Source organism: Ambystoma mexicanum, chromosome 8 (genome assembly GCF_040938575.1).
Source record: "Ambystoma mexicanum isolate Mex_15411 chromosome 8, UKY_AmexF1_1, whole genome shotgun sequence".
Classification (NCBI taxonomy): domain Eukaryota; kingdom Metazoa; phylum Chordata; class Amphibia; order Caudata; family Ambystomatidae; genus Ambystoma; species Ambystoma mexicanum.
The window spans coordinates 421,357,046-421,384,831 of record NC_090929.1 but is presented as its reverse complement, the minus strand read 5'-3'; the positions used below and the strand labels follow the sequence as shown (position 1 = coordinate 421,384,831).

At 44.4% G+C, this 27,786-nt stretch overlaps 2 protein-coding genes across 5 annotated transcripts in view; one reads left to right on the top strand and one right to left on the bottom strand.

Annotated features, from left to right (window-relative positions):
• The window catches only part of MTOR (mechanistic target of rapamycin kinase), a 2,476,747-nt gene that overhangs the window by 1,749,464 nt on the left and 699,497 nt on the right, over window positions 1–27,786 (bottom strand). The window lies entirely within an intron of this gene.
• ANGPTL7 (angiopoietin like 7) overlaps window positions 1–27,786 on the top strand; it is a 77,794-nt gene that overhangs the window by 15,898 nt on the left and 34,110 nt on the right. Inside the window, exon 2 of the mRNA XM_069609932.1 lies at window positions 2,421–2,521. Coding sequence (XP_069466033.1) covers window positions 2,421–2,521 — 101 coding nt within the window. The remainder of the gene's footprint in view (window positions 1–2,420; window positions 2,522–27,786) is intronic.

Genomic DNA, 27,786 nt, shown 5'->3' with positions numbered 1-27,786 from the left:
GTTGTAATTGTTGATGTTAATGTTATTTGAATGCACCCTTATATGTTGGACTTCACTGTATATAATTTCTCTTCATTCCCCTTTTTTTGCAATTACAGCATGTAAATGTTATTCATTTATTCTCTTGTTTCTGTGATTTGAATGTTTCTTCAATTATATTACTCCGTTTTTTGAAAGACCAGGGGATGACAAGGTGTCCTTTGTTCTGTATGATTGAATATAGTTAGAATGACCTTTGTGGCTAATTAGGATTGGACCAGGGAACTGCATTTAAATAATTTAAACCCAATAGGACCACTCCATGACGCACCAACACCCTTTGTTGTTTTGTGATTTCACTCTTGAGTCATTGATTAGGAAGAGGATTGCACACCCTTGGTGTTTTGCGAGAATCTTAAACCATGTGCTGGTTGTTGGTGTTAGAAGCTTTGTGGCGTTTGTGCTTTCGGTTACCTGCAGACACATATGGAACCTGCATGGTAATGAGGATCTCCCAAAGCATTATGCAGACAGTAAGCATTACAATTGTAGCGGGGCAAAGAAGTACAAAGATAATTTTGGCGGCAGATCCTACATACCAGAACCGTCTGGATTAAGGCTAGCAGGCCATTTGCGGTTACCCCTGGTTAACCTGCTGCACACCAAGAGTGGTCGCCATAGTTAGGCTGAACTCTTCAGATAATGGGCAACCTAGCTAATGTTACTCCCTAAAAACAGGCAAATACTTCCAACACAAAACGTGCATTGGCAAAGCCAATCGTTTGGGCGTTAACTGTTGTTGGCTGTAGTTTGCAAGTATAGGCCTCAAGTACCAAAAGGAAGAGCACAGAGATGTGAAAAAGGGTTCAGGTGAGCGATGAGATGAGAACAGTGAGTGCATGACAATGAGAACAAGGGAGGATGCCAGTGAAAGTCGGTGCCAGTAAGGGTGAGTAAGAGGAGAAGTAAGAGCGTAGAAGTGAGAAGTCAGAGAGGAAGGATGAGAGACAATAATGGAAGCAGATGAAGGTGAGAGCAAGAGAAAACGTGAAGTGGGTGTCTGCCACTGATACTCTTGAATGTATCCCTGCTGAGGGTGGAAGAGATCGAGACTGAGGGTGCAAATAAAATTGCGATGGTGCAGAGAAAGAGTGAGGTGGTAAAGAGGGAGAGTGCGGTGGCAAGGAAAGTCCAACTGTTCCGATACTTGAGGCAGCAGGTACGAGGATGGGGCTGGACAGTAATCCGGAGATGGTGATGACTTTGTGGCAATTGGTCCCATGAGACTACCAAACAACTGCTGCTTCATTGTGAAAGCTTAGATTTGATCAGTAGAAGGATGGCCAGCTGGGATTGGTTTGGCGGGGACGGGTTGCACTGAAAAGATCTGGGAGGAGTTTTTATGCTGCCAATCATTTTAATTTGCTTTATCATATGACAAAAATGTGGCATCATGTTAAAACGGTTTTAAAGATGGTTACTTATTGATCATGGTGATTTATGCTTATTGTTTTAATTGTGTATTTTACAACTTTTACTTTTCCTCTTAAACATATATAAAGCCTTGTTGGCTTATTTATACTAAATAAATAAATATTAGTAATGCCTTCTCCAAAGAGGGACTTTAACCTTTGATAACTCCCCCTCGTCCCTTAGGAGATATATGTATTCCAAAAAATGGTGTGATGTTGCCAAAGGGGATATATATGTCCTAATTTTCACTGGGAATCAGGGCATTCAATGCAGGCCGAAGCGAGAAAAGGTTCATGGTTAAAACACATCTTTTAATTTGCATGAATTATTAAGTGCAAAGAAGTATGGGTTAGAAAAATGTATTGGTTTAGAGTTACATATACGTTTTGTTCACCACAAAAAAAAAACACTCGGAAAGGCAATTACCTGTTAATTCTGTAAATAACAATTGCACTCCAACTTAAAAAAATAGGTACTGGTTCCAAATCGTATGTGGCGTTTTGGCAGCATCACTTTTTGATGGATTTAGTAACAAGCACCTCAATGTTAGGGCCAGAGGGCCCCGTTGTGTGTTCCTGTGGTAAGCCTAAAGGGCACCTGGCTGTTGCCCCAGTGTCAGACCTAGAATACACCTAAAGGTTTATTAATTGTATGCAGCCCATGAAAAGTAAGGACGCCACGTCTGGATATAAGAGTCTGGATTCATTTACAAGAGACAGGAGTACCGAGTTAGTGCTGAATGCATGCTTTTGCATGCGAGGGTCCGACAGGCTAGTGGTGTCTACAGCAAGTCGGTAGAAAGAGCTTGGTGAGTGTAAAGGCTAGAAAGAAGTATGTGTGCGTGCATGCTCAAAGGGACCATGTGGGGCGCAGAGGGAACTGGTGGACTGTAGATGGAACATGATTTCACCTATTTTAGAGTGTGAATCAGATGTTACTACATATAAGGCAATCCCTTCTCTTTACAGATGCCATTTACGACTGTTACTCTCTGTCCCAGAAGAACTACAAGATCTCTGGGGTTTATAAGTTGCCAGCGGATCAGTTTATGCGGCGGCCAGAACTGGAGGTGAGAGCATAAACAATCATGTCTTTGTTTGCACCTGTCTGCATGTATTTAACTTTCTCTCTCAACATTCATTCACATCCAGCCATACCTCTTAAGTACTTTACAGAAATATCAGTTGTAGACTGGCATTAATAAAAGAACAAAGACCCTCTTTGTGATTCTGTTACACTAAGTCAACCCCCAGCCCCCTCCCCAACTGGCTGGGAAAGTCTGCCTTGTAGGCAGTATCAAAAAAGGTACACGTGCATAACACTGTCCAATAGTGCTAATCAGGGCCCACTGTGCCCCTCCACGTGCCACACCCTCCCAAGCTATGTGTGGCGCACCAATCTCCACACCAGTTCAATATGCCTTCCACCATATATTACTAAGTGTAGAGCACAGAATATGCTCAGAGGGGACGGAGAGGTGTGCTTTGGGATGCAAGGAGAGTAAGGACTAAGAATAAGATGAGGGCTGGTCCCCATGGCTGTCCTACACATTTCCAAGAAACTGGCATGTCTTGTAAAGCCACAACCCTTACTTTGCTCCAATGCAATATGCATATATTGAATAAGGAACAGGAACAACTCAAAATACAATCCATCTAGCAAGTGCTTATTTAGCTGCTGCTTTCTTGCCTGGAGTTATCCCATAAGGCGTCACAAAAAGATCACTGGTAAACCTAAAAGGTTCAGTTCTTGTGACATGAAAAATTCAAGAGACTCGTGGAGCATTTCACATTTCATTAACTGAGGAAATGTAAGAAGCAGCACTGGACCTAGGCACAAATAAGGCCAAAGAGATCACTTGTATATACACAACTATTTTTTATATAATTGTACTGAAACAATTTTTGTAATGATTTCACAAAGCAATTGTGATACTGGTAATTCACAGAATAGCTCAATCTGCACATCTAACACATCTTATCACTTATCTCACCATCCATACACATTCTCATTCTACACATTCAATAATCACTCACTATACAAAATCGCAGGTACTTACACCTGCACATAAAAACAATCCCCTCAATGTACAGTATTTGTTAAACCTCAAACAGTATTTAGTGTGTTCTTCCTAGAATAGCGACAATGCATATTCGCAAGATCCATTGCGAATATGCATTGTCGCTATTCTAGGAAGAACACACTAAATACTGTTTGAGGTGTAACAAATACTGTGCATTGAGGGATTATTTTTATGTGCAGGTGTAAGTACCTGCGGTTTTGTATGGTGAGTGATCATTGAATGTGTAGAATGAGAATGTGTATGAACAGTTAAGTGATAAGATGTGTTAGAGGAGTAGATTGAGTATTCTGTGAATTAACAGTCTCAAAATTGCTTTGTGAAATCATTACAAAAATGGTTGCAATACAATCATATAAAAAAAACTTTGTGTATACAAGTGAGCTCGTTAGCTTGGTTTGTGCCTAGGTCCAGTGCTTGTTATTACATGTATAATTACCTGGAGGACCTGTGGTGTTTACAGGTACCCTTACATTCTTTACGTATTAACTGAGGTAAGCCAGTGGTTTTCATGAAACCGGGAAGGTGAATGTATTATTAAAAAATGTAGTACTCAAAGCAAGCTATCTCATAAGAACTACTGAATCCTTATTAAACGTAGTGTACGGTTCTTTAGAAACAAAAGAGTCTTTAGCTCAGGATTCCTTCTGGAAGAAGTGATAGCCACTTGGAAAACCATTTTCTTGTGATAGCCACTTGGAAAACCGTTTTCGAAGGAAAAAAGTCCAATTTGGACTTGGACTTTTGGCTGATGGTCGTAACATCATGTAGATTAGCGCTATAATGACTGAATTCAAGTTCCATTGAAGGGTAGATCACCAACAAAAAGGCAAAGATGAAGTAATGTATTGAAATTGTGCCTCGAAGCGGAATAAATGATGTCTTCTAGAAGGTTTGAAAAATAAGAATTGTCATCAGAGGCCAGAGGCAGCAGGTTCTATGATCCCATCATTGGGCCCTCACTCAGTAAAGTCCTTTCCGACATTAGGAAAAGCAAGATTGAGCTCTTTGAAAAAATATTAACTAAGTCACACAAGGAGTTATTTGAATCATTGTTGAATCCAAAATGAGAGAGAGCTACCACAGCATTATATTCATGTTCAATATGGCAAGAAGACCTATGATTGCATGCTGGGGTGGAGGAATGGTTTGGAAAATGAAAGTTTCCATATCAATTGAATTCTGTCCTGGGGATTAAAAGCCTTTTCTACTCTACAGTCTTTAATCCCTTCAATTAAAAGAATCATGTTTTCAAGTGTTTCACACAAATTGCAAGAGAGAAATTCCAAAGTCTGAATATGAGATGATGCACACACTAATCAAATATACACAAACATGGGTGTAGATGAGAGGTTAATGCAGAACAATTCTAGAGAAGCAAAGACTTGCAATCATAACAAAAGCCAGACATTCGAATTAGTAATGCATGCTGTATATTGTTACTCTTCACACACTTCCTGTGCTGCTCCCGAAAAGGAAGCGGAAAGTATGACCCTGAAGATCCACAGATTACATCCAGTCATCGAATTGAAATTCATCTAGCATCTGAGAAACAAACTGAAATTTCTCCAGATATCAAAATTGATAGAGACCCGAAAGGTCCAGCATGGTTCTTAGCTCCATTTTCTTCTTGGGAACATCAAAATAACAGGAATAAAAAACACCGTCCCATTTTCATGTTTTGGGACCAGTTTAATCACAGAGCTGGAATAACATAACTTGAAAATCTTTTGTAAGAGTTCCAGAAAGATTCATGGAAAATGTGGAGGATAAAAAAGAAAGAGAGAATGGAGGCAGAACTAGGAGAAGCCCACTCTAATAAGTCAGGATCCCTGAGATTTCAAAGTCCATTAATGCTAAACAGATGTAACTTTGCTGCTCAGAGGGAATGTTTGATGCAAAGAGCTAGCTTCCCAGTGAGATAGTGAAACAGCCTTTTTTTGTCAAACTTATGAGCTGCAAAAGATGTTTTGATTTTCAAACAGAACTGCCTCTTCTTCTGGTTGTTTGTCAGATATTTTAATCTCATCACTTGCATAGTTGTGTAGGCTTTGGCGTGAGATGGTTGCCAATTAGCTTTTGTTAAAGCAGATGATTTCACTGTCACAACTCCAGTCTTGCATTTCTGAAGCGCTTTTTTAGTTGATCAGGGAAAGGGTTTTACCATCAAATGACAAATAATTACCCCAGACTATAAATGTATTATTGTGTTGGAGAGAAGATTCCCCCAACCAGGCCTTTCTGAATACAAAGACAACAAAATAAATGCCCCCCAGAAGCTGTCTCAACGAAGATGCTAGTACTCTGAAGTTGCAGCACTCCCATGCCATTGCTTTTTGTCCTACAACAGGAGACGTTTAAGACATAGGCTTTTATCCAAGGGGGCTGTAGCAGCAGCCTAATGAGCTGACAAGAATGTTCGACAAAAAAGGTCTCTGGATTACTGTTCTTAAGTTCACAACAGTTCCACAAATCCTTGGGGTTCCCTTCCCTAAGTTCAACACAACACAGTTCCACAGAAAACGGTCTTGAGGATTCCATCCTCGAGACAACATTAAGGTTAATCAAGTCTCAGGATTCCCTTCCCCAAGACTTTAACTTGCCAACCTCTGCTTGGCACCATCTCTCAATGTTCAAAATAAATGCACAATTAGCTTAACTTCCCTTCTGGATAAGCTTAAAGGCATACTCTAGTAAAAAATTTTATTTCAAAAATAGATAGGCCACATTAAAAAAAAATACTAGCATCCTCCGTTTTAAAACTTCCTATGTAAAATTTTGAGCTATTCAAGCTTCGAAAAAGCAAGCACAGGGGCGCCGCCATTTTGTGAAATGGAGGCCCTCCTGTGCTGGCTTTTGCTTTTGCGGCACTAATGAAGGAAAAGCCAGCCAGCTGTAGTAAACAGTCTACCGCTGGGTGGCTTTCCCTTCATTAGTGCCGGGACTCGGAGGACGCGGACCGGAGACCAGAGCAGGAAAGCTGCAGCTGAATCTCGGTAAGTGCTATTTATTTTTTTTACAAAAAATAAGCACTAGCTGCGTTTTTTTTTCTAAGTTTTCCGGGCATAAATACAACGTTATTGTGTTGGAAAACGCTGCAGTTTTTCGTTCCAAGTTTCTCAGGCTCCTCCGGCTCGGAGGAGCCTGAGAAACTTGGAAAGAAAAACCGCAGCGTTTTCCAACACAACCGCGTGTGTTTCTGCCTGCTGTGGCTATCACTTTGGGGAGCACCGGAGACCCAAAGTGAAAGCCACAGCAGGCAGAAACACACGCGGTTGTGTTTACATGCCGCGTAGTGTTTCTACCTGCAGCTGATTTCCCATTTGGGGCTCTCGGGCTCCCCGTGGGGAGCCCGAGAGCCCCAAATGGGAAATGCTACGTTGTCTGCCTGAATCTGCTTTTCCATTTGGGGCTCTCGGGCTCCCCGTGGGGAGCCCGAGAGCCCCAAATGGAAAAGCAGATTCAGGCAGACAACGCGGTTGTTTTCCGCAACGCCGCGTTGTGTCTGCCTGAATCTGCTTTACCATTTGGGGCTCTCGGGCTCTGGGGAGCCCGAGAGCCCCAAATGGTAAAGCAGATTCAGGCAGACACAACACGGTTGTGTTGGAAAACGCTGCAGTTTTAAAACCGCAGCGTTTTCCAACACAATAACGTTGTATTTATGTTTGCGGTCGCTTCAAAAGCGACCGCAAACATAAATACGTTTTTAAAGCTGCAGTTTTATTTATAAGTTTTCCGGGCTCCTCCAGCCCGGAAAACTTAGAAAAAAAACCGCAGCTAGTGCTTATTTTTTGTAAAAATAAATAAATAGCACTTACCGAGATTCAGCTGCAGCTTTCCTGCTCTGGTCTCCGGTCCGCGTCCTCCGAGTCCCGGCACTAATGAAGGGAAAGCCACCCAGCGGTAGACTGTTTACTACAGCTGGCTGGCTTTTCCTTCATTAGTGCCGCAAAAGCCAGCACAGGAGGGCCTCCATTTCACAAAATGGCAGCGCCCTTGTGCTTGCTTTTGAGCTTAAATATCTCAAAATTTTACATAGGAAGTTTTAAAACGGAGGATGCTAGTATTTTTTTTTTAATGTGGGCTATCTATTTTTGAAATAAAATTTTTTACTAGAGTATGCCTTTAACAGTACATTCAGCTTTCGCTTTCAAGGTCTGCTTTAACAAGGTCTTTGACTTCCACAATTGAGGGTTCCCTGATCTAGCCGCAGTTGTCAGACCACACGGTCCACCCATTACAGGTCGCACAACCAGGAACCCTACACAGGTTGTTCTGCTTTTGCTCCTGTGTGGATGTTTCCACTCACTTGGCTTGTCTTTGTCAGCTTGTTGTCTTTGCCACACTCTATCACAACCTGGACCAATCCTTGGCCTTGCCACACTGTATTCAATTACAAGAGTTCGCTTAGTGGTTATTTCACTCCTTTACCACCTCAAGGTCATGTTCTCTCACAATCTTTTATTGGCTTTCACAAAACAACGTTTTCATTTCATATGCATTTGTTGCTTGTTATAAATGTATTCACAAAGGGTTTAATTCAGTGCGGTATTCAACACGTGTTACTATATGCTTTGCCGTTTAAATTTCACCCAACCCGCAGCCTCTGGTTTGTTTAATTAATTTCATGCCGTTTCACTTGCTCAGTGCTTGCCTTGCTTTCCCCACAGACCGCAGGAGTTCCCCGGTTCGAGTGACTTTCTTCCTTTACTCACCAGTTCTTGACATTCCCTTCGGGCAGCTGCGCTGCTTGGTATCAGCTCCGCACGCTGGCATTCCTTCGCTCGCAAGCTGTGCTCGCTCTCCTGTTGATTTTTGGTTCTCACCGTCCGCTCTGCTCTGCTTCCATGGACGCTGGCAGCTGCTTCTTTTCCTCTCCTTCGTTCGATCTGGCTGTGTTTCTCCGACCACAGAGGCTCTCAAACTTGCAGTTTCCACCTGGCCTGTCTGCTCCTGGCCACCACAAATTCTTTGGGCAGTCTGCCAGCATCCTGACTGTGCTGCAGGACCCACCATGGCTGCCTCGTCACAAACTGGCCTCCCTTTTGGTCTCTGTGTTGCTGGTTTCCTCCCTTCCTATACACCTGCAACCACTTATATGATATGATATTTTATTTATATCACGCTCATACACAGTTGTTTCAGAGCGCGACAAGGCAAGGGAGGGGAACAGGGGAGAACAAAACCAGCGATCTTACTAGGCCCAGTGACATTGAGAATGTGCAAGTGCATAGGAGAGGGGGAGGGGAAAAGTGCATGGAAGGCGGGGAGAAAGTGGAAAGTGCAGAGCAAAGGAGAATAATAATAAATAATAATAAAATAAATAAATAATAAAATCAGCAAAAGCAGTAGTGCAGCCAAGTGGCACGTGCTGGGTTTAAGGCAGCAGACAAGGAGGGTCTGATAAGTGCAGGAGGGAGAAGAGTGGGGGGCTGTATGGGTACAGATACAGACCCCAGTGCAAGGTGTGGCCCGGAGGCAGTGCGGTAGGGTGGCAGGGTGAGCAGGAACCTGGGACCAGAGGAGAAGGGGTGACCAGATGCAAGGTGCTAAGAGAGAAGAGATCAGCAGGGGAGAGGGAGGGCGAAGGCAGAAGCAAAGAGGAAGGTCTTGAGGTGCTTCCGGAACCCAAGATGGTTTTCCTCAAGTTTTAGAGTGGCAGGGAGGCTGTTCCAGAGGGAGGCCCCAGCCGAAGACAGAGATCTACCCCCAGCTCGTTTATTAGAAAAACGACTGACCCTGAGGGAGTTTGAGGAAGAGAAGCGAAGAGCTCGAGAGGGGAGGTATTTACGGAAGGATAGCTGAAGGTATTTAGGACCCAGGCTCCAGAAAGCCTTGTGGACAATGCAGAGGTTGACAAGTTTCAGGTGGGAATCTTCATTTAGAATTGCCTCACTACAATTAGAGAGACATGCCTGACCTTCACAATACTCTGCAGGCATCTTCCTCGTCGCAATACTAGAGTGGTGAAATAGGTTACTAGTGTTCACTACTCCTAGTCGCCTCTTCCTCGTCACAGTACTGTAGTAGGTTAAATGAGGAAAGGTGAGGGGAACAGCTGTATAATAGCCCATAAAGGCCGGAGGAGGGTAGGTTGATTCTTACAGGGAAAAGGGGATACCATGTCACTCCTGGGGGTACCCTTTCCCCAATCCCCAAGGACCCTCCACCCAGGTGACCCTCCCTCGCTTCTCGACCCGCAGAGTCGGGATCCAAAAGTGATGGCCTTTTCCTGGCCACCTGAGCAGAGGATACAGGGGGAGTAGGAGTGTGGATACCCTCAGGTTTCTCACATAGTGTAAATATCATCCTTGGTTTTAGCTGCTATATCAACAGTGTTCGCAATGTATTGCACATGCCCTACTGGCCAATTGACTTCCTCTTCCACTCATATGAACCAGTCTTCAACACTCTCAACACACCGATCCTACATGTTTCATTCCGCACACTCACATTAAAACCAATTATCGGAAATTCTTCAGGGAAACGCTGACACAATTTGACTAATTATTCTAAGACTTATGACTTCAACTAAACACTGTTAGCAGCTCCAAAAGTTTCCATTGGTTCAAATTCTATTATTCAAAATTACAATATACCAGTTCAAAATCAATCGAAAAAACTGTCCCTTCTGTAATGTTCGTGTGGTCTATTGCATTTTTGAAATTTATTAGAACTTTTTCCAATCACCATCTGTAAGGATAATCAAACGTGGACTTTTAATTACATAATAAATTTGGATTAACAATTTAAATAAAGCTCATATTACTCTAACAACGGCTGCAAGGTATTACAATACACGTATACTCACAGAAAAAACACTCTATCAAGTCCATCAATAGCTTCTTGTCACACGTAGCGTTATTTGCTACATCAAGTCTTCCAAATTAACATTTTGTACCAAACATTGTAAAATGTAAACACGCTTGTTATGAACTGTACTATTCCCCGTCCTCGTAGACACATAGGGTATCCTATCTACATTGGTACCAGTTTTCCAGTCCAAGTATCGAGTTGGAGCATCAAATCTCTACTCGCGGCTTGCTTTCTCTCATCAAGCTCTTTTTCTCAGGAGCAACTTGTGCCTAAATAAATAACGTCTTTTTAGTCCAGCTTATCGGCCACACTCGTTAAGTAGACCACCTATTCAACGACTCTGTTGCATGGCGAGCATACTTACCTTCCAACTTTTTGTCTATATCTCGGATTGATGCTCTACCGCTACCCACTCGCGGTTCGCTATTTCAATAGACTCTGTACGGCACAGGACACAAACTGACGCACTGTATAAAATAAAATCAATTGAGTCCTTTTAGTGTGCCCTGTCGTACTCTACCAAATGAACCATATTAGCTCAGCTCTCACCCTGATTCCCGGCCTTATACGAGGGACTTGCTTACTTCTCAGTGTGTCTTCTCAAAGCAACTGGTCTTTCTTCCCCGCGAGCTGCATTGTTCCAATGAGTTCTAATCCTTCTGTATTCCACACCATCACCTCCCATGGAACACCAAGGTGCTTTACTTCAAAATATGACGCTACTTTGCCTACTCCTCACAGAATCTTGATAATATTTCCTTATCACAGTATGTGCCAATCATCAAAACTATGTCCTCTTCTCCGATTTACTCCTACTCCAGCCTTACAGGGCCATATTTGCATAGAAAATATTTATGTGAAGCAATATTTTTTATGAAAAAAGTATTTTTTATGGAAAGCTGTTTTTTATACTTCTCCAGGATAAAGGGCTTTACATTCCTCCCCTCACTTAGACTGGCAAGCTTGAATATCACTGCCACACTTTTCTTCCATCAAAGCCTATTGCACTCAATCTGTTAGTTCAGACCTTTCTCAGTGCTCAGTGTGATGTAAATTATTTCCTGTTCTCTCTTGAAAAACTTATTTTTATCCACATTTACATAATTCCCAGCTTTTACTTTGTATAACAGAGTCCACCGTAGCTCCTCAGCCCGATGCGTGAATTCGATAAAATGTGTAACCATGGGAGTTGTGATTTTGTTTTTAATGCAGCTCTTATGTTCCATTAGCCGTGTCTTAACCTTTCTCTCTGTCTTTCCTACATATAGCTTTTTACACGGACACCAGATCGCTACCATTGTGGAGTCACAATTGGTAAACAGGGTTTGTTTCCACGGACTTGAAATACCCAAATTTACCTCTGGTTTGTCCACAGCAAGTATATTTGCCACGGACGCATGTCCAGTAATCGGCGTCATACCCGATGATTCAGTGAGTGTGTTGTTTTTTTGTGCTCAAACTGATGTCATTCCGCATAATTTTGTCCCTAATGTTTTTGCTTTTTTTTAAAAGCAAAAACCAGTCTCTATTGAGGACACTGCCCGCCTTCAAAGAATACGGCAGTTATTATTAATTATTTTGCTGAAGTTATTTGACAAATTTGGGTGTGTACCAACAAACAACAAAGAGTCTAAATCCTTCTTGTTTATTGTTTAGTGCTCTAGTAAAGACTGAGAAATTACCTTACCGTAATGTTCTTTCTATGGATTCTTCTCCCGAAGATTCCTCATCTTGATAGCTATCCTCGTCCAGCTCTGCTGCTCGGAACCTTTTTCACCGGGGGCATAGTGAACCCCAACTCAGCCGTCAATCCGTCTTGCAGGGTGGTCGATCGTCGGCTCCAGAAGTGACGTCAAGTTCGCGCCTAGAAACACTTGTGTACAGGCGCATTATAAATGGCACATCATATATCATATCATATACATATACCACGTCAATACGCTGCAGGCGTCAGTTCCTCCCAACTTTTCCCGAGCTCAAACGCTGCATAGGAAAACAGAAGGAGGCTAACCAGCCTTAAATTTAGCAACTATGGAATAGAAACCAACAGGTTAAAAACATTCCAATTAGAAAATCATCTCTCTTTTGTTGTTGATTTAAGTAACTGAGATGAGCACCCCAAAGCCATCGCCAACATACTTCATGGAATCAATCAGAAGTGAAAATCCACAACACTTTCTGAGCGGGGACGGATGGAAGGGGTGATGAGGGATAAGCGGGAGAAGAATCCATAGAAAGAATATTACAGTAAGATAATTTCTCCATCAATGGATTGCTATTCTCATGCAGATTCCTCATCTTGATAGAGTTCCCAAGCAGTAAGCCAATGGAGGAGGGCAGAAAAGATTACACAGCAGGTTCTGCAGAACCGCTCTGCCAAAACGTGCATCAGCCCTATGTGCAACGTCCAAAGCATAATGCTACGTGAAAGTATGTAACGAGGACCACGTGGCAGCATAGCAAATGTCCTGAACAGGGACCTCCCTCTGAAGAGCAGTGGGAGTAGATACTCCCCTGGTGGAATGGGTCCTGATACCCAGTAGGACTCATTTTCCCGCCAACTGATAGCACCCAGAGATGCACAAAATGATCCAGCTCAAGATGGTCTGTTTAGTAATCGCAAGACCTTTGCGTGAAAGAAAGTGGGCGACGAACAACTGGTCCATCTTCTTGAACTCCGCTGTGGAGGCAACATAAAAGGTGAGGGCTCTTTTAGGACAGAGACGTGAAATTGCTCTTCATCCTTAGAAGGATGAGGAGGGGTGTAGCACACTGGCAAGTCAATAGACTGCGAAACGTGAAATTCCGAAACAACCTTCAGAAGGAACCCAGGTCTGACCTTAAAAGATACCTTATCCTTGAAGAAAAACAAAAAGGGGAGCTTGCAGCATAAGGCCTGCAGTTCGCTAACCCTCCTGGTCGATGTGATGGAAATCAAAAAGGCAGTCTTAAGAGACAACAACCCAAGCGAACAAGAATGCATAGGCTCAAACAGAGCTGCCATAAGAAAGGTGAGAACCAGGTTAGGGTTCCAATCCGGAACTAAGGGAGTTGGCAGGAATTTGTTGAGAAGGCCTTTCAGGAATTGGGCCGGAATGGTAAAAAAGGAACCTTGATCCAGGGACCTTTTAAACACAGAAAGGGCTGCCAAATGCGACTGTTGCAACCTGAAGAGGCTAGTGACAGAAGGAACTCCATCACTGTTGTGGTAGGGCAAGAGATGGGGTCAACCTCGCGCTCCCTGCACCATCCCTCAAATCTTCTCCACCTGCACGCATACAGAGATCTTGTAGACGGTCTGCGTGCAGCCAGCAACACCTAAAGAACTTCCTCACAGAGGTCCCTGTCATCATACATCATCCATTCAATGTGCAAAGGGGGAATGGAATGCACTCCACCTTGCTTGTTCGAGTAGTGCATGGCCACCATGTTGTCCGTCAGAATGAGGACATGCCTCCCCTTGAGTGATGGGGCAAATGCCTTCAGGGCTAGCCTGATGGCTCGCAATTCCGACGCAGTACTGAGACCGCTCACGTGCAAGCCCCAACCCTTCAGGGACGCATCCATGACCACTCGGGTCTGAGGCAAAGGAGGCCAGAAGGGTTCCCCCGCCATAAGATTCTTGCGCGTGTCCCACCAGCCACGTCCACGAACTACCTGGCTGGACAACTTGAGAGGATCCGAGAGAGCTCCTAGATATTGAGACCACTGCTCTCATAGCAGCCGCTGAAGGGATCGCATTGCGCAGTCGGGCCTCTGGCACCAGGAAAATGCAGGAGGCCATGGGGCCCAAAAGGGGGAGAAAGGAAGCAGCCAGTAAGGTGGCGTGGTTCCGGAACAACTGGACCATCTGTTGTATGTTGTTGGCTCTCTCTTTGGGATGGATGGAAGTCCCTGCCTGGGTATCTAGGACTGCCCCGATGAACTGGAGCCTTTGGATCGGTGTCATGTGAGACTTCTTTAAGTTCAGGTAGAAGCCCAGCCGGTGCAGTAGCAGACAGGTGTTGTCTAGATGAGTCAAAACCTGCACTGCTGACTTCCCCCGGATCAGCCAGTTGTCCAGGTATGGGAATACGTGGACTTGGATCTCCTGAGGTGAGCCGCAACTACCGCCATGAGCTTGGTGAAGACCCTTGGAGCAGAGGTCAACCCAAATGGCAGCACTTTGAACTGATAGTGCATGTCCCCAATGAGGAACCACAGGAATTTTTCTGTGCTTCTGATGTATGGGCACATGGAAGTAGACATCTTGCAGGTCTATGGAAACCAGCCAGTCCTGAAGCTCGAGTGCGTGGAGAATTTCTCTCAACGTCACCATCCTGAACTTGTCTTTTGTCAGGAACTTGTTCAGAGCCCTGAGGTCCAGAATGGCACAGAGACCTCCTCTTTTTTTCGGTACCAGGAAATACTGGGAATACCAGCTCAACCCTCTCTGATCAGGAGGCACCTCTTCCACGGCACCCTTCGACAACAGGGCTCTCAGATCTTCCTGGAGCTCCTGTTCCGGTTGGATCAGTGAAGACGGGGGTCTGTCTGGAGGCTTTCTCAAAAAGGGGAGACAGTAACCCCACTGAATCAAATGCAGGGCCCAGGCATCAGAGGTTATCTCCTGCCAGTGGGACCAATGCCCTGCCAAACGTCCACCAACTGGTATGTCGTGGGAGGGGAAAATCAAAGCGGGTCGACGGCGCCGTCACCCCAATCGTAGCTGCTGTCTGCTGGCCCTTAGAAGCACCTCTGCCCCTTCCGGGACAAGAGAAACGCCTCTGCCCCTGCCTGCCTTGTGGGGGCTGCACTTTCCTGTCACAAGGCACGTATCGCCTATTGCCTCTGCCTCTAGAGGAAAAGCTGAAAGCAGGCTTAGCCGGCTGCACAGCCAGACCCAGCAACTTAGCAGCAATTTTAAACCCCTTAAGTTTCTCTAAAGAATCATCCGCCTTTTGACCGAAAAGCACCTCTTCCTCAAAAGGCATGTCCAGAAGGCGGTTTTGTACATTGCGGGAGATGCCTGAAGTTTTCAAATAGGCCTGCCTTCTCGAGTGGCCAACACGGCCAGCATGTCCAGGCCTGTTTGTAAGGACTGCTTTGCAGTTTCCATCCCATCCTCCACCAGCTGTATAAATCCATCCTACATATGACCTTCCGGTATGTATTCTGCTGCATGCTCTACAGCTTTCCACAAACCATAGGAAAACTTAGTGAAACCGGAAGCTACGTTTGCGGCCTTAAGAGCCACGCTGCCGGAAGTAAAAATCTTCGTTGCCAAAGCATCTATCCTTTTCCCTTCCCTGTCTGTAGGGAGATTTGAGGTGCATGCTGGGGGACTGGAGGATATAGTAGCAGCCTGAACTACGAGCCCTCCCGGGGAAGGGTGTGTTGAGAGGAAGGAAGGGTCCCCTCTTGCCAGCCTGTACTTCCCCGTGACATTGGTACTCGCGGGGGGGCAAAGTGCATGGGTTCCGCCAGATGGAAACCAAAGGGTCAGCTATGGCCCGATTGAAGGGCATGTTGTGTTCAATAGCCGAGCCCTCATCCAGGATGTCCGTGAGGTCATACCCTTGATGGGGAATGGCGGTCGAGTTGAGGCCGAGTGTGCCAAGCACTTTCTCTACTAATGTCTGTAATTTGACATGCAAGCGTGCGTAGAGATGCTTTGTTGCATCTCAAGGTCTGGAGGTATGTCCAACCCACTGGCATCTTACGGCACTGAAAATCAACCTCATGGAGTCGACAAAGCCTAACTGCGACAGCGGTTGAAAGGTGCTGATGTCGCTGGTCGACGTCGAGGGCTTATCCTTCCGATCCTTAGGTCTGGATGCCGACGCTGAGGGCTTAGCCTGCAGTGGAGCCCTTGAGTCCAATGTATTAGGTATCTGCGCTGATAGCTCAGACCGGCGATGGGCGCCATAGGAGAAGCTTCTAGAGGGCGATTTTCTGCCCTCGTGGGGCATGGAGCTCGAAAGCTCAGTCGCCACCGAAGGGATCAACTTCTTTGCAAGAGTGGGGTCGGGGGTACCGAGTGCCGCTTTTGCTGCTGAGAGCTGCTGGTCAGGGGTGGGAGCAGCGCCGACAGCCGCCTGTTGACGAAACATGTCAAGCATTACTTTTTTTGAACAAATCCCACTCTTCCAGAGTGGTCGGTCCCCTAGAGGGCTTACCTCGCTCCGGGGAGGAGTCTGATTCCCGCTGATGGTGGTGTTGCTTCTTCCGTGCGGAACAGGTGGAGGAATTGCTCCTGGATTTGGACCTCTTTAGTTTTCTTTCGGTGCCGGCCCCCATCGTGACCAGTGGGCTCCTCAGCCAAGGCCTCAGATGACCGGACGAGAGACCGCGCTGCAGACTACGGCGATGGTCGGCTCAGGGCCAGCTTACCGGCTCTGTCTCACAAGGTCTTGGGTTGCATCTTGGCACACGACGCGCAGGCCTCTGCGTCATAAGTGGAGCCCAAACACCACAAACAGATGTCGTCTGGGTCTGTCAGACATTTTGGCCTCGCAATCAGAGCTTGGAACCAGAGATCTGGTGCAAAGACATCGTCGAGGTAAATCGAAAAAAAGTGAGCAGGTGGAAAAAAGGAACTGAGCCATGGGGCGTAGTGATCTGGTATATGTATGGTGCCTGGTGTCACTTCCGGAGCCGATGATTGATCATCGCGCAAGACAAATCGACAATCGAGTCGAGGTCCACTATGCCCCCTGTGAAAAATGTTCTGAGCAGCAGAGCTGGACGAGGATATCAATCAAGATGAGGAATATACAGGAGAATAGCAATCCATTGAATCGCTATTATTTGTATCCTTTTTGAAGGCTTGTCGAATGAGCTTCTGTGGATCTCCTTGCTTCTGAGGTTTGCTTCACCGTTGTTCAGCTTCTATATAGAAATCTTGTTTGAATGTACTATTTCTTTTCAACCTATGGAATTGGCCCAAAGGTAAATTATCCCTTACGTGTTACGGGTAAAAACTGGAGTAATGAAGTAAGGGATTGCGGTTTGTGGATCTATGAAATATTTTCACTGTCAAAGTAATTAAACTCTCATCTACCCTGATTGTAATATCCAAAAAAGCAATGCTCTTTGTTTTTTAAGTTGATGTAAAGCTCAAATACCTATCGCTGGTGTTCAACAAGTCAATAAACTTATTAGCCTCACTCTCAGGGCCTGTCCAGATCATAAATACATCATCAATATACCATAACTACAAGCGAATATTCTGCTTGTATGGGTTCCCATCTGTATAGATTTTATTGCCCTCAATGGATTCTATGTAAAGGTTTGCCACACTGGGAGCTACTGCGGCTCCCATGGCTGTGCCATGGATTTGTTTACAGAATGTTTTATTAAACACAAAGTAGTTCTCGGTTAGCGCCATTTCTGTGCACTAAAATATAAAAGAATTTGGTGTGCTCCCCTCTCTGTTGTAAATGCAAACTTTCTTCAAGCATAACAAATGTAGCTTCTTATCGTATATTTGTATATAATGAGATGATGCCCAGTCCAATTAATATTTCTTCCTTGGAGTTAAACTGTAAATCCTCTACCATGTGTCAGCACATTTTGACAGAGGTTCAAGGACAGAATCTAAACCAGAAACATTTGGACGTCCTGGTGCGTATTGCATGGACTTATGTATTTTCGCAAGGATGTAAAATGATGGTATCCTAGGTTTCTGTATCAAAAATAATTCTGCCTCTTTTTTTTGAGATGCACTCCCTTTGCTTAGCTTTTTCCACCTTGCTATTAATCACATTTTTGTAATCTTTCAGTGGGATCATTATCAAGTCTTATATAGTATGTCTCATCCATCAGTTGTCACTCACATTATAGTATCTATTTGTTCCTATGAAGGATTAGAGTTGCCCCACCATCGTGAGCCCTTTTTATTACTATTTCCTCCTTTTGAGCCAATTGCTTCAATACTGTTCTTTCTTTCTTTCTTACTGACATTTCGAAACGCCTTAGAATTCAAGTTCGTAATTTCACCTTTCTAAACCTCTTGAAGGATCTTATTCTCGAAAACGAGAGCTATTGGACTATAGATCTGTGTCGGTGAACAAAAAGTTTAGCGGTTACAAAACCTGATCTATTGGTGGAGTTATTCAACTCTTTGTCATTGAAAACTTGTTTCAGGTGTATTTTGTGCATTAAGCCATATATGCCTAAATAAAAATTGTTAGTGGTGACGAAACTTAAGCCTTTTTCAAGCGTAGCATGTTCCTCTCGGCTAAGACTATAGTTGATACACTTATCACAAGGCTCTCACATGCTCCGTGTGACTCTGGTTTCGTATTCCTAGTCCTGCCTCACATGGTCTCTCTCTAAAAAAACTCTTCTCCCTTTACCTTGTCTGTTATTGCCTCTTCTATTTCCCGCAGGACTTCTTCTAGTGGTTCCTGGTTGTCCATACTCGCTATTCCCAAAACGAGTATCTTTTGTTTGTATAAGATTCAAGTTAAGAAACAGGCCCTTATATCATATCCTTCAAGTCTCTCTATAGTATTAGAGGCCATTCTCTAGACAATGTCAGGCCTGCAGGTATAATGGTACTGATACCTGCAAAGCTTCAAGGACATAATGACAAACTTGTACAACTAAATCGGTAGCCAATGCAGAATGGGGGTGATCGGCTCATAGCATGGAACACAAAAAAGTGTTTGAACAGCCATGTTCTGCACTGGCTCTACTTGAGTTAGGCATGCAGGCAGCTTTGCATATAGAGCATTTCTATAATCCAGATGTTGACATGGGATAACAGACCAATGATAATTTATTAGGCAATGACAATAAGGAACGCAGACCTCTGACTGCCCCAACATAAGAATATTTTGCCTTGGCCAGTGCGGCAGCATGAATACGCATGTTAATGCAAGTTAGGTAGATTTTCATTTTTGTGTGGCATCCCCTACACATGTGAGCCTCCCAGCACTTTTTGCTGGACTTGTGGAGTGTCAGTCCTCCGGCGCGAGTGTGAAACATTTTCCAAACTCACTTTTACCCTATTTTTGGGATCCTTTTGTATTTCTTTTTATACCTTTTTCTTGGAATAATGCAATCCTCTAAGTTTTGTGGCATCTGGCATTGACTTTTGCAGCACATAGCACTCTTTGTGCAGTGTTGCTAGGAGCCCCTTGGGCTTCCTTTTTATTTTCTGTTATTTTCCTTGTGGGAACACATGTTCCCAAGGGCAGGGCGATATTTAGTATCCTTCCTATCTTTTCTATTGTGAGATCAGAAAACCCCACCTTACGTGGAGTGCTGAGGGGTTACACTGCATCCCCTTTCTCACTGCTCCTGTAACATTTTGGTTACAGTGACAAGCTAATCTGAATGGCTCGTGGCAGTGGTTTTATCCTACCTCTGTGTGTGCAATTTGTATTCTCAGGCTGTACTCACAACCACGCTTGTGCACAGAAGGGTCACCATTGACCCAAAATGGTGAGTATTCTTTTTTTCGCCAATTCAAGATGGCTTGTGTGAGAAACCAAAAGGTTTCTCACCCACTAGTCCCCGGGGATCTGTCATCCAGGTGGCCAGGACACGGCCATCGCTTTTGGATCCGGTTCCTGGGGGTGGTCCAGTGAGGGAGGAACACTTGGGTGAAGGGTCTTCGGGGAGTGGGACACCAGATGGTGAGACGTGGTATCCCCTTCCCTATAACATCTTTACCCCATCGTAGCAGGTAAGATACATAGGAACTCTAACCCCCACCCCCTTTTACAACATGAACACTTTCCCACGGACAGCGCGCTATGGGAGAAAACAGACTAACACCCAAGCAGAATACCTGACGTGTCCCAATACAATGGTCAGGCGAGGTCCTGACTTCCATTAAGCTTCCCCAGAGGGATAAAAGGCGGAGCACGAGAGCACACTACGAGCGAGGTAAAGCACACGAGTAAACAGCAGTTTCAAGATGGCAGTTTCACTGGTGAAGAAAGACGGCAAAACAGAAGGGGATCGCACAAAGGTATGTTCCCTTGATCTTTTTCATCAAGGAACCGTTACTTTCCAGAAACCTTGAGAACAGAAAGCGTAAGACCAGGAAACCAGGCTGAAGAATCCTACATTGTGTGTCGGAGATACCCGGGGCCTGCAGTGTCAATCAAGGCGGGGAGAAACAGCAGCCACCGTGGTACCGTCCTTGGCTCCAAGAACAAAGCAGTGTCAGTAAAATCAACACAGCCGCTGTGTTGGGGAGACTGGTCTCTGTTGAAGCCAAGGTTGTAAGCAGCAACATTGTAGGACGAGTGCTGGGACGAACATTATTAAAACGCGTGTGATAAGAGACGCAAGTAAAGTTAAACTGCTGATGAGTGATTGAACTTTCAAAGCAAGATATAATGCCTTTGACAGTGGTGCGGCACCGCATGGGTGCTCAATCGAAGGTCTCTAAGGTGTCCAGATGAGAAGTGGCAAAATGGAAGTGAGAAAAAGGTTATATCAAGTAGAGAACGAGTAATTGTGAATGAAAGTGGTCCTGCGAAAGGTCGAGCAAAATCCTGCGCACGGTCGAAGGTCTTTGATTTTGATGAATGTTAGGGAGAATTCTCTGTTAAGGCTAATTTCCCAAACCTAGTGAGTCCCCCAGCAGCTTTGCTGGATTTTTTGGGGTTTATTTTTTTCTCCTGCTAAGAGTGAGACTCTTTTTCTCCCACTCTTAGACATGACTTGAGATATCCTTTGACTTTGCAATGTGTTTTATGGGCTATGGGGTCTTTTACTCCATAGGGTTTCATGTATTTTTTGGTAAGTGTGTTACACAGCACCCTCAGTGCAGTAACACAGGGGTGTCATAGTGACCCCCAAACATAGACTCCATACCCTGGGGCTGACTACTGTCTCCCAGGGCATGTAAAGTCACCATTGACTTTACTAGTCTTAAATTGTGAACAGAACCAGTACAAACCATCATATTGTGGAAGTACTGGTAGGGGTAATTAGATTGCCCCTGGGTCTGTTTTTCGAGGGGGCACTGTGCAGTCCCCCCTCGTCGAGTTTCTGGCTGGTGGCAGTGGTTACCACGCAAAATATTTCCCATGGGATTTTCCCATTCATTTTAAACGCACCACTTTTTGGTGCAATGTTAAAGATACCGCCGGGTTATTTATTTAATATTTATTCCCCGGTTGGGTCTTTTTGCCAGGACTCGGTTTTAAAATGGCGTTTGTGTTCGCCTCTGTAACTCCAACCCAAGTTGAGCCCTTTGTTCCACTTTCTGGTGGGCTTCTACACAGAAGCCTCCAAAAGTGGTGCCACTCTGTCTGGGTCTACAGGATGTGTGGGAGGGGGGTTTAGGCACCCTGGACTGAGTTGCCTTGGCAACTCAAGTCGCACTCTTGTGTGATTGGCCCAGTGGTGAGCCGCCCAGCTCACCACTTAGCATGTTTGAGTGACAGCTAGGACTGATGAGTGGGGGTTTTCTGCATAAAAGCAGGGCTTTGGGGACTGGAACTTCAGAAGTCGCCACAGGATCAAAGAATCCAAAGAGGGAGAAGCTGAGCCGACCTGCAACGACGACACCACCGTTGGAGCCCTGCTGAACCGTCTCACCACTTCCCAACGACAGAGAAGATCTTCATCCCGGAGAGTCTTCTTCCTCTGAACTGGTGGGGATAACCAGTTCGCCCTCTTTTTCGCCTTCCTGGATCGCCTCGTGGTCGAATCGCCCGTGCCAAGCACCCCAGCGGCCGGATAGCCACGCTTCACCACTACCGCGAATAAAAGGGTAGTACCTTTTAACCGGGAAACTCCGCGGCTGGTTTCTTCCCTGGCAGTGCAACGACCTCCAGCTTTCCTCCACGTCGAGATCTTCTTTTCCCCTGGACGAAGCACCGACTTGCATCCGCTGCCAGGAACAACTGCCCCGCTGGAGCTTTCTCACCATTTCAGGTACTGTGTCTCGCCTGGTCTCCCTTGCAACAGACTGTTCAAGGTGTCCCGTAAATCCTTGACTTTCTATCCTGGGGTGACTTGGGACCTGCTAACTAACTTTTTCTGAACTGATCCAACCCTTTTCGAACTATCTGCAATGACTCTTTAAAGTACTATTCAACTGTGTGATCTTGGACACATTCCGCCTTGCTCTCTTCAAGAGTGGGCCTGGCCTATGACTTTCTTGCTCCTCAGTAGACCCTGCCTTTTCTGACTTGCTCTGGTTCTCTTCAAGTGTTGGTATTGTGTCTTTTCCTAATTCTGCCTTTTTCCCTCCCTTTTTAACTAACTTATTGGAGTGCCATCTTAGGTTAAGCGCTCACCTCTGTCTGTAAATAAGTGGTGTTTTAACTAAGACTTGTTCAATAAGTAATCAGGGATGTATATGTATTAATAGTGATTGTGTTTGAACTTGCTTGCCATATTAGTGTTAGTGTATTTTACAAAGTGTGTTTTTAAATAAATAATTATATACTTTTATACCCAAGCACTGGTCAGTGTTTGCTTGTATTACTGTATTTTGGTACCTAGCTTGTATACTCTATATACTGTCTAACTCTTCTTGAGAGAAGTCTGGCTGCTCAGTCACAGCTAACAGGTAAATCTGGGTGGTACAGACTGCTACCAATTGGGTTTACTGCCAACACCTGTAGTCTTAAGCCTTTTGCAGTGGTCCCTAAGGGGACTGCACAGGTTTCTGCCTAACAATGAACAAGAAAGTTTGGAAAATTAGATCAATTTGGTCCTAGCCCGGCAGAGGGAGACCAATTGTACATCTTGTGTTAAAGTGGGTCTGATCCTGGCAGAGGGGAACCTGGGGTGAACAGTAAATCACCCGTGAAGTTGTACATGTGAAATCCTAAGAAGAACAGAACTTTAATGTTTGTTGTGTTACATCAGGCCCTCTGAAATAAGAGACTTTGAATGGCAAAGAGACTTTGGCACAGAAGGCCCTGATGTTGAGGTTTTGAACTACATCCTCATGCTAGAGAAGCCAGAGAGTGTGCTAAGCTTCAGTGTGCCGCCTTGTCCCGTGCTGAAAACGTGGGGAAAGGAAGCCAACGGCTTGAATATACTGACATATCATTTCTTATTGTTTCCCACACTATTTGTATTCAGAAGTAAGGATTGGCAATAGGTTTATTAGTATAGGCCCTTTTATATTGACAGACTCGACTATGCCTGCGCTATTAATATTTGATGGTGGTAGCTTGCTCCCATCCTTAGATTTAGGATTAGATATGCGGTTTTCAAACCCAATTGAAGTTCAATAAACACCCTTGAACTGCGATCCCTTGTGTCTGTCTTACTGTTTGATACCATGCTTTCCTTACACTTGTACTTTCTTGATCCTTCTGCCGTGCAGGGTGAGGGAGGTCCTGGTTTGACTTTTGTCATCAGCTGGATCCCTTTGTGAAGCCAGCCAATGCTCTAGTGTTTCGGTGAGGACAGGAAACTGGGAGGACTCAAATTCCACTATTCTTTGTCTTCTGCTGTGCCTGCCTGGAGCCATTTCCAACTGGGAGGCTGGCTGTACTAAAAGGACGGCCACCGCCCTGCTTGAATGTTGAGTGGGTGCTGATTGTCTGGGTTCCTGCATAAGAGGCATGGATCCCGAGGTTGAAGACAAGCTGATCACTGGAATAAAAGAAACGATGAGGAGGAAGAGAAGAGACACCTGCAGCAACTTCTAGATGATCGGAGATGCCTTCTTAGTAATCGCTGCTGTCCGACCCCTTCTTCCAAGCGTCAGGAGAGCCCTAAAAAGGAAAACTCTCTCCCTTAGACTGGTGGGTCCAATCAGTCTAAAGATTATCTGCATTTTCAAGCCATCCCTTGATGAGCTGTGACCTGCAAACTGCCAAAACCCTGGACATGTGGTCATTGTGCAGTGCATTGCCTTCCGAAGATCAAATCCTCCTGAAACGTTGGTGGACTCCTTCTGTACCTCAAGAGGTAAGATTCAAAGTACTGGACCAAGAATGCTAGACCAAGCGGCCGGGCAGTAGCCGTTCCTCACAGGTGCTTTGGAAAAGGTGACAAAACCCCAGAGAGCCTCTTCTTTCGACTGCTGCTGCGAAATCCATGCCAGTGTCCCTTCTTTCATCTGCCTGACCAGGAATCCCGTGACCGGGTCTGCTGTATTGTGGAGACGTCGGGCTGCATCCTCTTCTTCACTTCTAATGTACTGTGATGCTCTTGGTAGAACTTATCGAGAGTTGCTTTGCTGCTCCTGTGTGGCTAATTTGTGTGTTTGGGAGTTCGCCCATACATGTTCGCCCAGGCCTAATGCCTGTGTGTCTTCAGGGATCCTTCTCAGGAGTCCCTGACCCTTTTCCCAACAAAGTGCGTTACTAACTTGCTACTGAAGACTTCCTCTGGAACCTTTGAATTTCTACAGAGTGAGTCTTACCCGTTTTGCCCTCCAATCTGACTCTGAGGCACTCATAACTAGATAGAGATGGACTTCTAAAGTGTTGGGCCTCTGTGAAAGTATAACAAGTATTTACCTGCTATATGTTGGTTTTGTTTCATCCATTTTTACCTAAAACAGATATTCTGAAAAGTTATTACAAAAGTTTTACTTATCTTTGAGCAAGTAGAAGCAAAGTGATTACTTACTGTGAATATTGCATTGGTTTTTGCAATTTGCTTATTGTGTGTTATAGTACTTACCTTTCTTAAGAATTACCTTAGTGTATATATAAGACAAACCATTATTTTGATATAACTTTAGTGTGTCAGTGTTTCTTTGGCCCATGCATGTTCTTTGTACCTCCTAAATCCATTTCTTCCTCCTAAAATAAACCTGGCTGCTCAGCCAACAAAACAAGCCTGGCTTGCTACAAACCAAACTTGCAAAGTTCAGGCCTATGCTAAGAGTTGGGGCCTGTATCCCAAGTATTAGTCTTCTAAAGTCCTACATAAGGTGGACTTTGGGCACTGTAGAGTGGTTTGACTCCATTAATCAATGTCGGCTCACAGTCTTCCGGACTTAACCTCAGTCGTCTTTCCAAACTCACAATCTAAATTTTTATCTTGTCTGGGTTCAGCTTTAGTAATCAGCCACCATCTAGACGGCAGCCACAATCAATATGTTTTTCAGGGATTCAAGCACCTTTTTATGGCTGTGTTGCAAAGAGACCACGATCTGGGTATACATTAAACAGTATGAGTGACATAATGAGCCTTTAGAGAGAGAGTTTAACAAATTACCTGGTGTTACACTTTCTCTAATAGGGGTAATAACTAACTGATCTGGGGAAACAATGACATATATGGATGAAACAAAGTTGTGATGCCATTGTTCATTGGAATCCAATCGATTTATCAGATCAACTGTTTTAACAACAGTTCAAATGCAACCCGTGCTACTGAAAGATAATGTTTTGTGTCTCTGATCTGACAGAAAGGCCAACTTGGTGCCTCTGCTCTTTTTTATTTATGTTTGTAATTATTGCCAGATGAATGATTAGAGAAGAAACCGGTGTCAAATGCTTCACATTTTAAAATTCAGATAAGTTTGTGGTACAATGGTACATGGTTTCTTCATGCGGAAACTTAATTTGTTATACTTGATTGTTGGTTACTGTTTCACATTTCTGGCACAATTCTCTCCAGGTTTCCTAGCTTATTTTAGTACATGTGTTGGGATAAGGTTATTTAGTGTCCTACAACTGGAAAGCAGCCTGCACATCTTATAAAATGGCATGCCGATGTCCGTACTAAAATCTGTAATGAATGCCCTTACCTATGTCCAACAGCTTTTGACCTACGATGAATTATTGTATCCTTGCCTGTGGTAGCATACACTTCTATGACATTGAGTGCGCACAAGTCCCAACCATCTGCCTGCTATACCTGGACAAAAAAACAAAGCAGCTTGATGGATGGAAGTTTCACCTTCTTGACAGACAGGAAGTATGTTACACGAACTACACGCATGACACACAGATTCTCCAAGAACTGTCTGGTGATCATGCTATTAACACCATGGCCGTTAATACGATCTATGTCTCCATTAAGTTTTGGATAGCTGGGAATTCACGGTCTCTTAACGATAGTAAGACAGAGTTGCTGATCATTGGTTCAGAACCCAGGATAAAATAAATCCTGCTATAGTTATTTTATGATTGCCGAATGCTCTATCGCAGTGGCTCCACAAGTCAAAACCGTGGGTGTATTTATTGATTCACAGCTGTCTTTTAAGAAGCACACCTCACATGTTCACTCCTCTTGTGCCCACCTTACCATCATGCTCAGACAAATCCGCCCATACCTATCGGAGGAGAACACAGCTGTTGTTGCCTCATGCCTCATCAACTCTAAGCTTGAGTATTGCATATTGGCCAGCATGTCTGCAGGAAATGTAAAGAAGCGCCAGACCACCCACAATGGGGTTTTTCAGGGGCAGGGCTAACTGCATCATGTCACTGCAGCCAGGCGTGACTTGCACTGGTTGCCAGTAAAGAACATAATCCTTCACAAAACACTGACGTTGACACAAATGTCTCAATGGGTGTGCGCCTTGATACCTCTCTGATGGACCCATACTGGCACCATCTCGGAGAGTCTTACGATCGAACAACTCCTAATTATTAGCTCTGCCATGGTACAAACTACAGAGATTTGGGAGTTCGTTTTGATTCGTGGGCCCCCCATGCATGGAACGAGCTCCCACTCGCTTTAGGGTACATCCCCTGTTTGACACGCTTTAAAAAAGCAATCAAGACCTATCTCTTTAATTAAGGAGTGGATTAGTTACTGTCACCCACTTGTGTCCTGTTCTATGTGCGCCCTGAGGCCTTTGGGCGTGTTGGCACTATATAAGAAATAAAGTAAAGTATCAGAGACACATCACTTATTTCTCTGCAGTTGATCTTCACTGAACCTATCTACTGTGATTGATGCATTTCTTGGACCCATTTGTGTATAGCATGAGGTAGAGAGGGTGGCGAAGATGAAAATTAAAACACTTTTCTGACTCCTAACAAAAAAAGGGAATACAACAAAAAAGCTCCCCTTAAAAGAGAAAAAGGGAGTCCAAAAACAAGTGAAAACCAAAAAATAGTGCTGGAGACAGTTGAGAAGTATTTTTATGACATCTTCATAAGAATAACAAACAGGACTCACACACACAGACATATATACATATTTTAGGGAGTTTTATGTAAGTCCACCTGTGGTAGGACTATAGAAGACTCACTCTTGGGCATAAAGGGCTCCAAATGTAAGGTTTGGCCTGAACTACCCAAAAGGTCTGGTAGCAATGGACGAGCAGCCAGGCGTAGTCTAGGAGGTAGAAGGCTGTAGGTAAGTACAAAGAACTCAGGGCACACATACAGTCACTAATACACTAATACACCGTAGTTTTATAAAAACATATGGTTATTTATTATAAATACTAGGGCAACAAACAGTACTAGAATTACAGGTAAGTAAACTTATTCACATTCATACAACAAAACATTTAAGCATTATTCAAGCCATTAGTAGACTTTAAATGAATA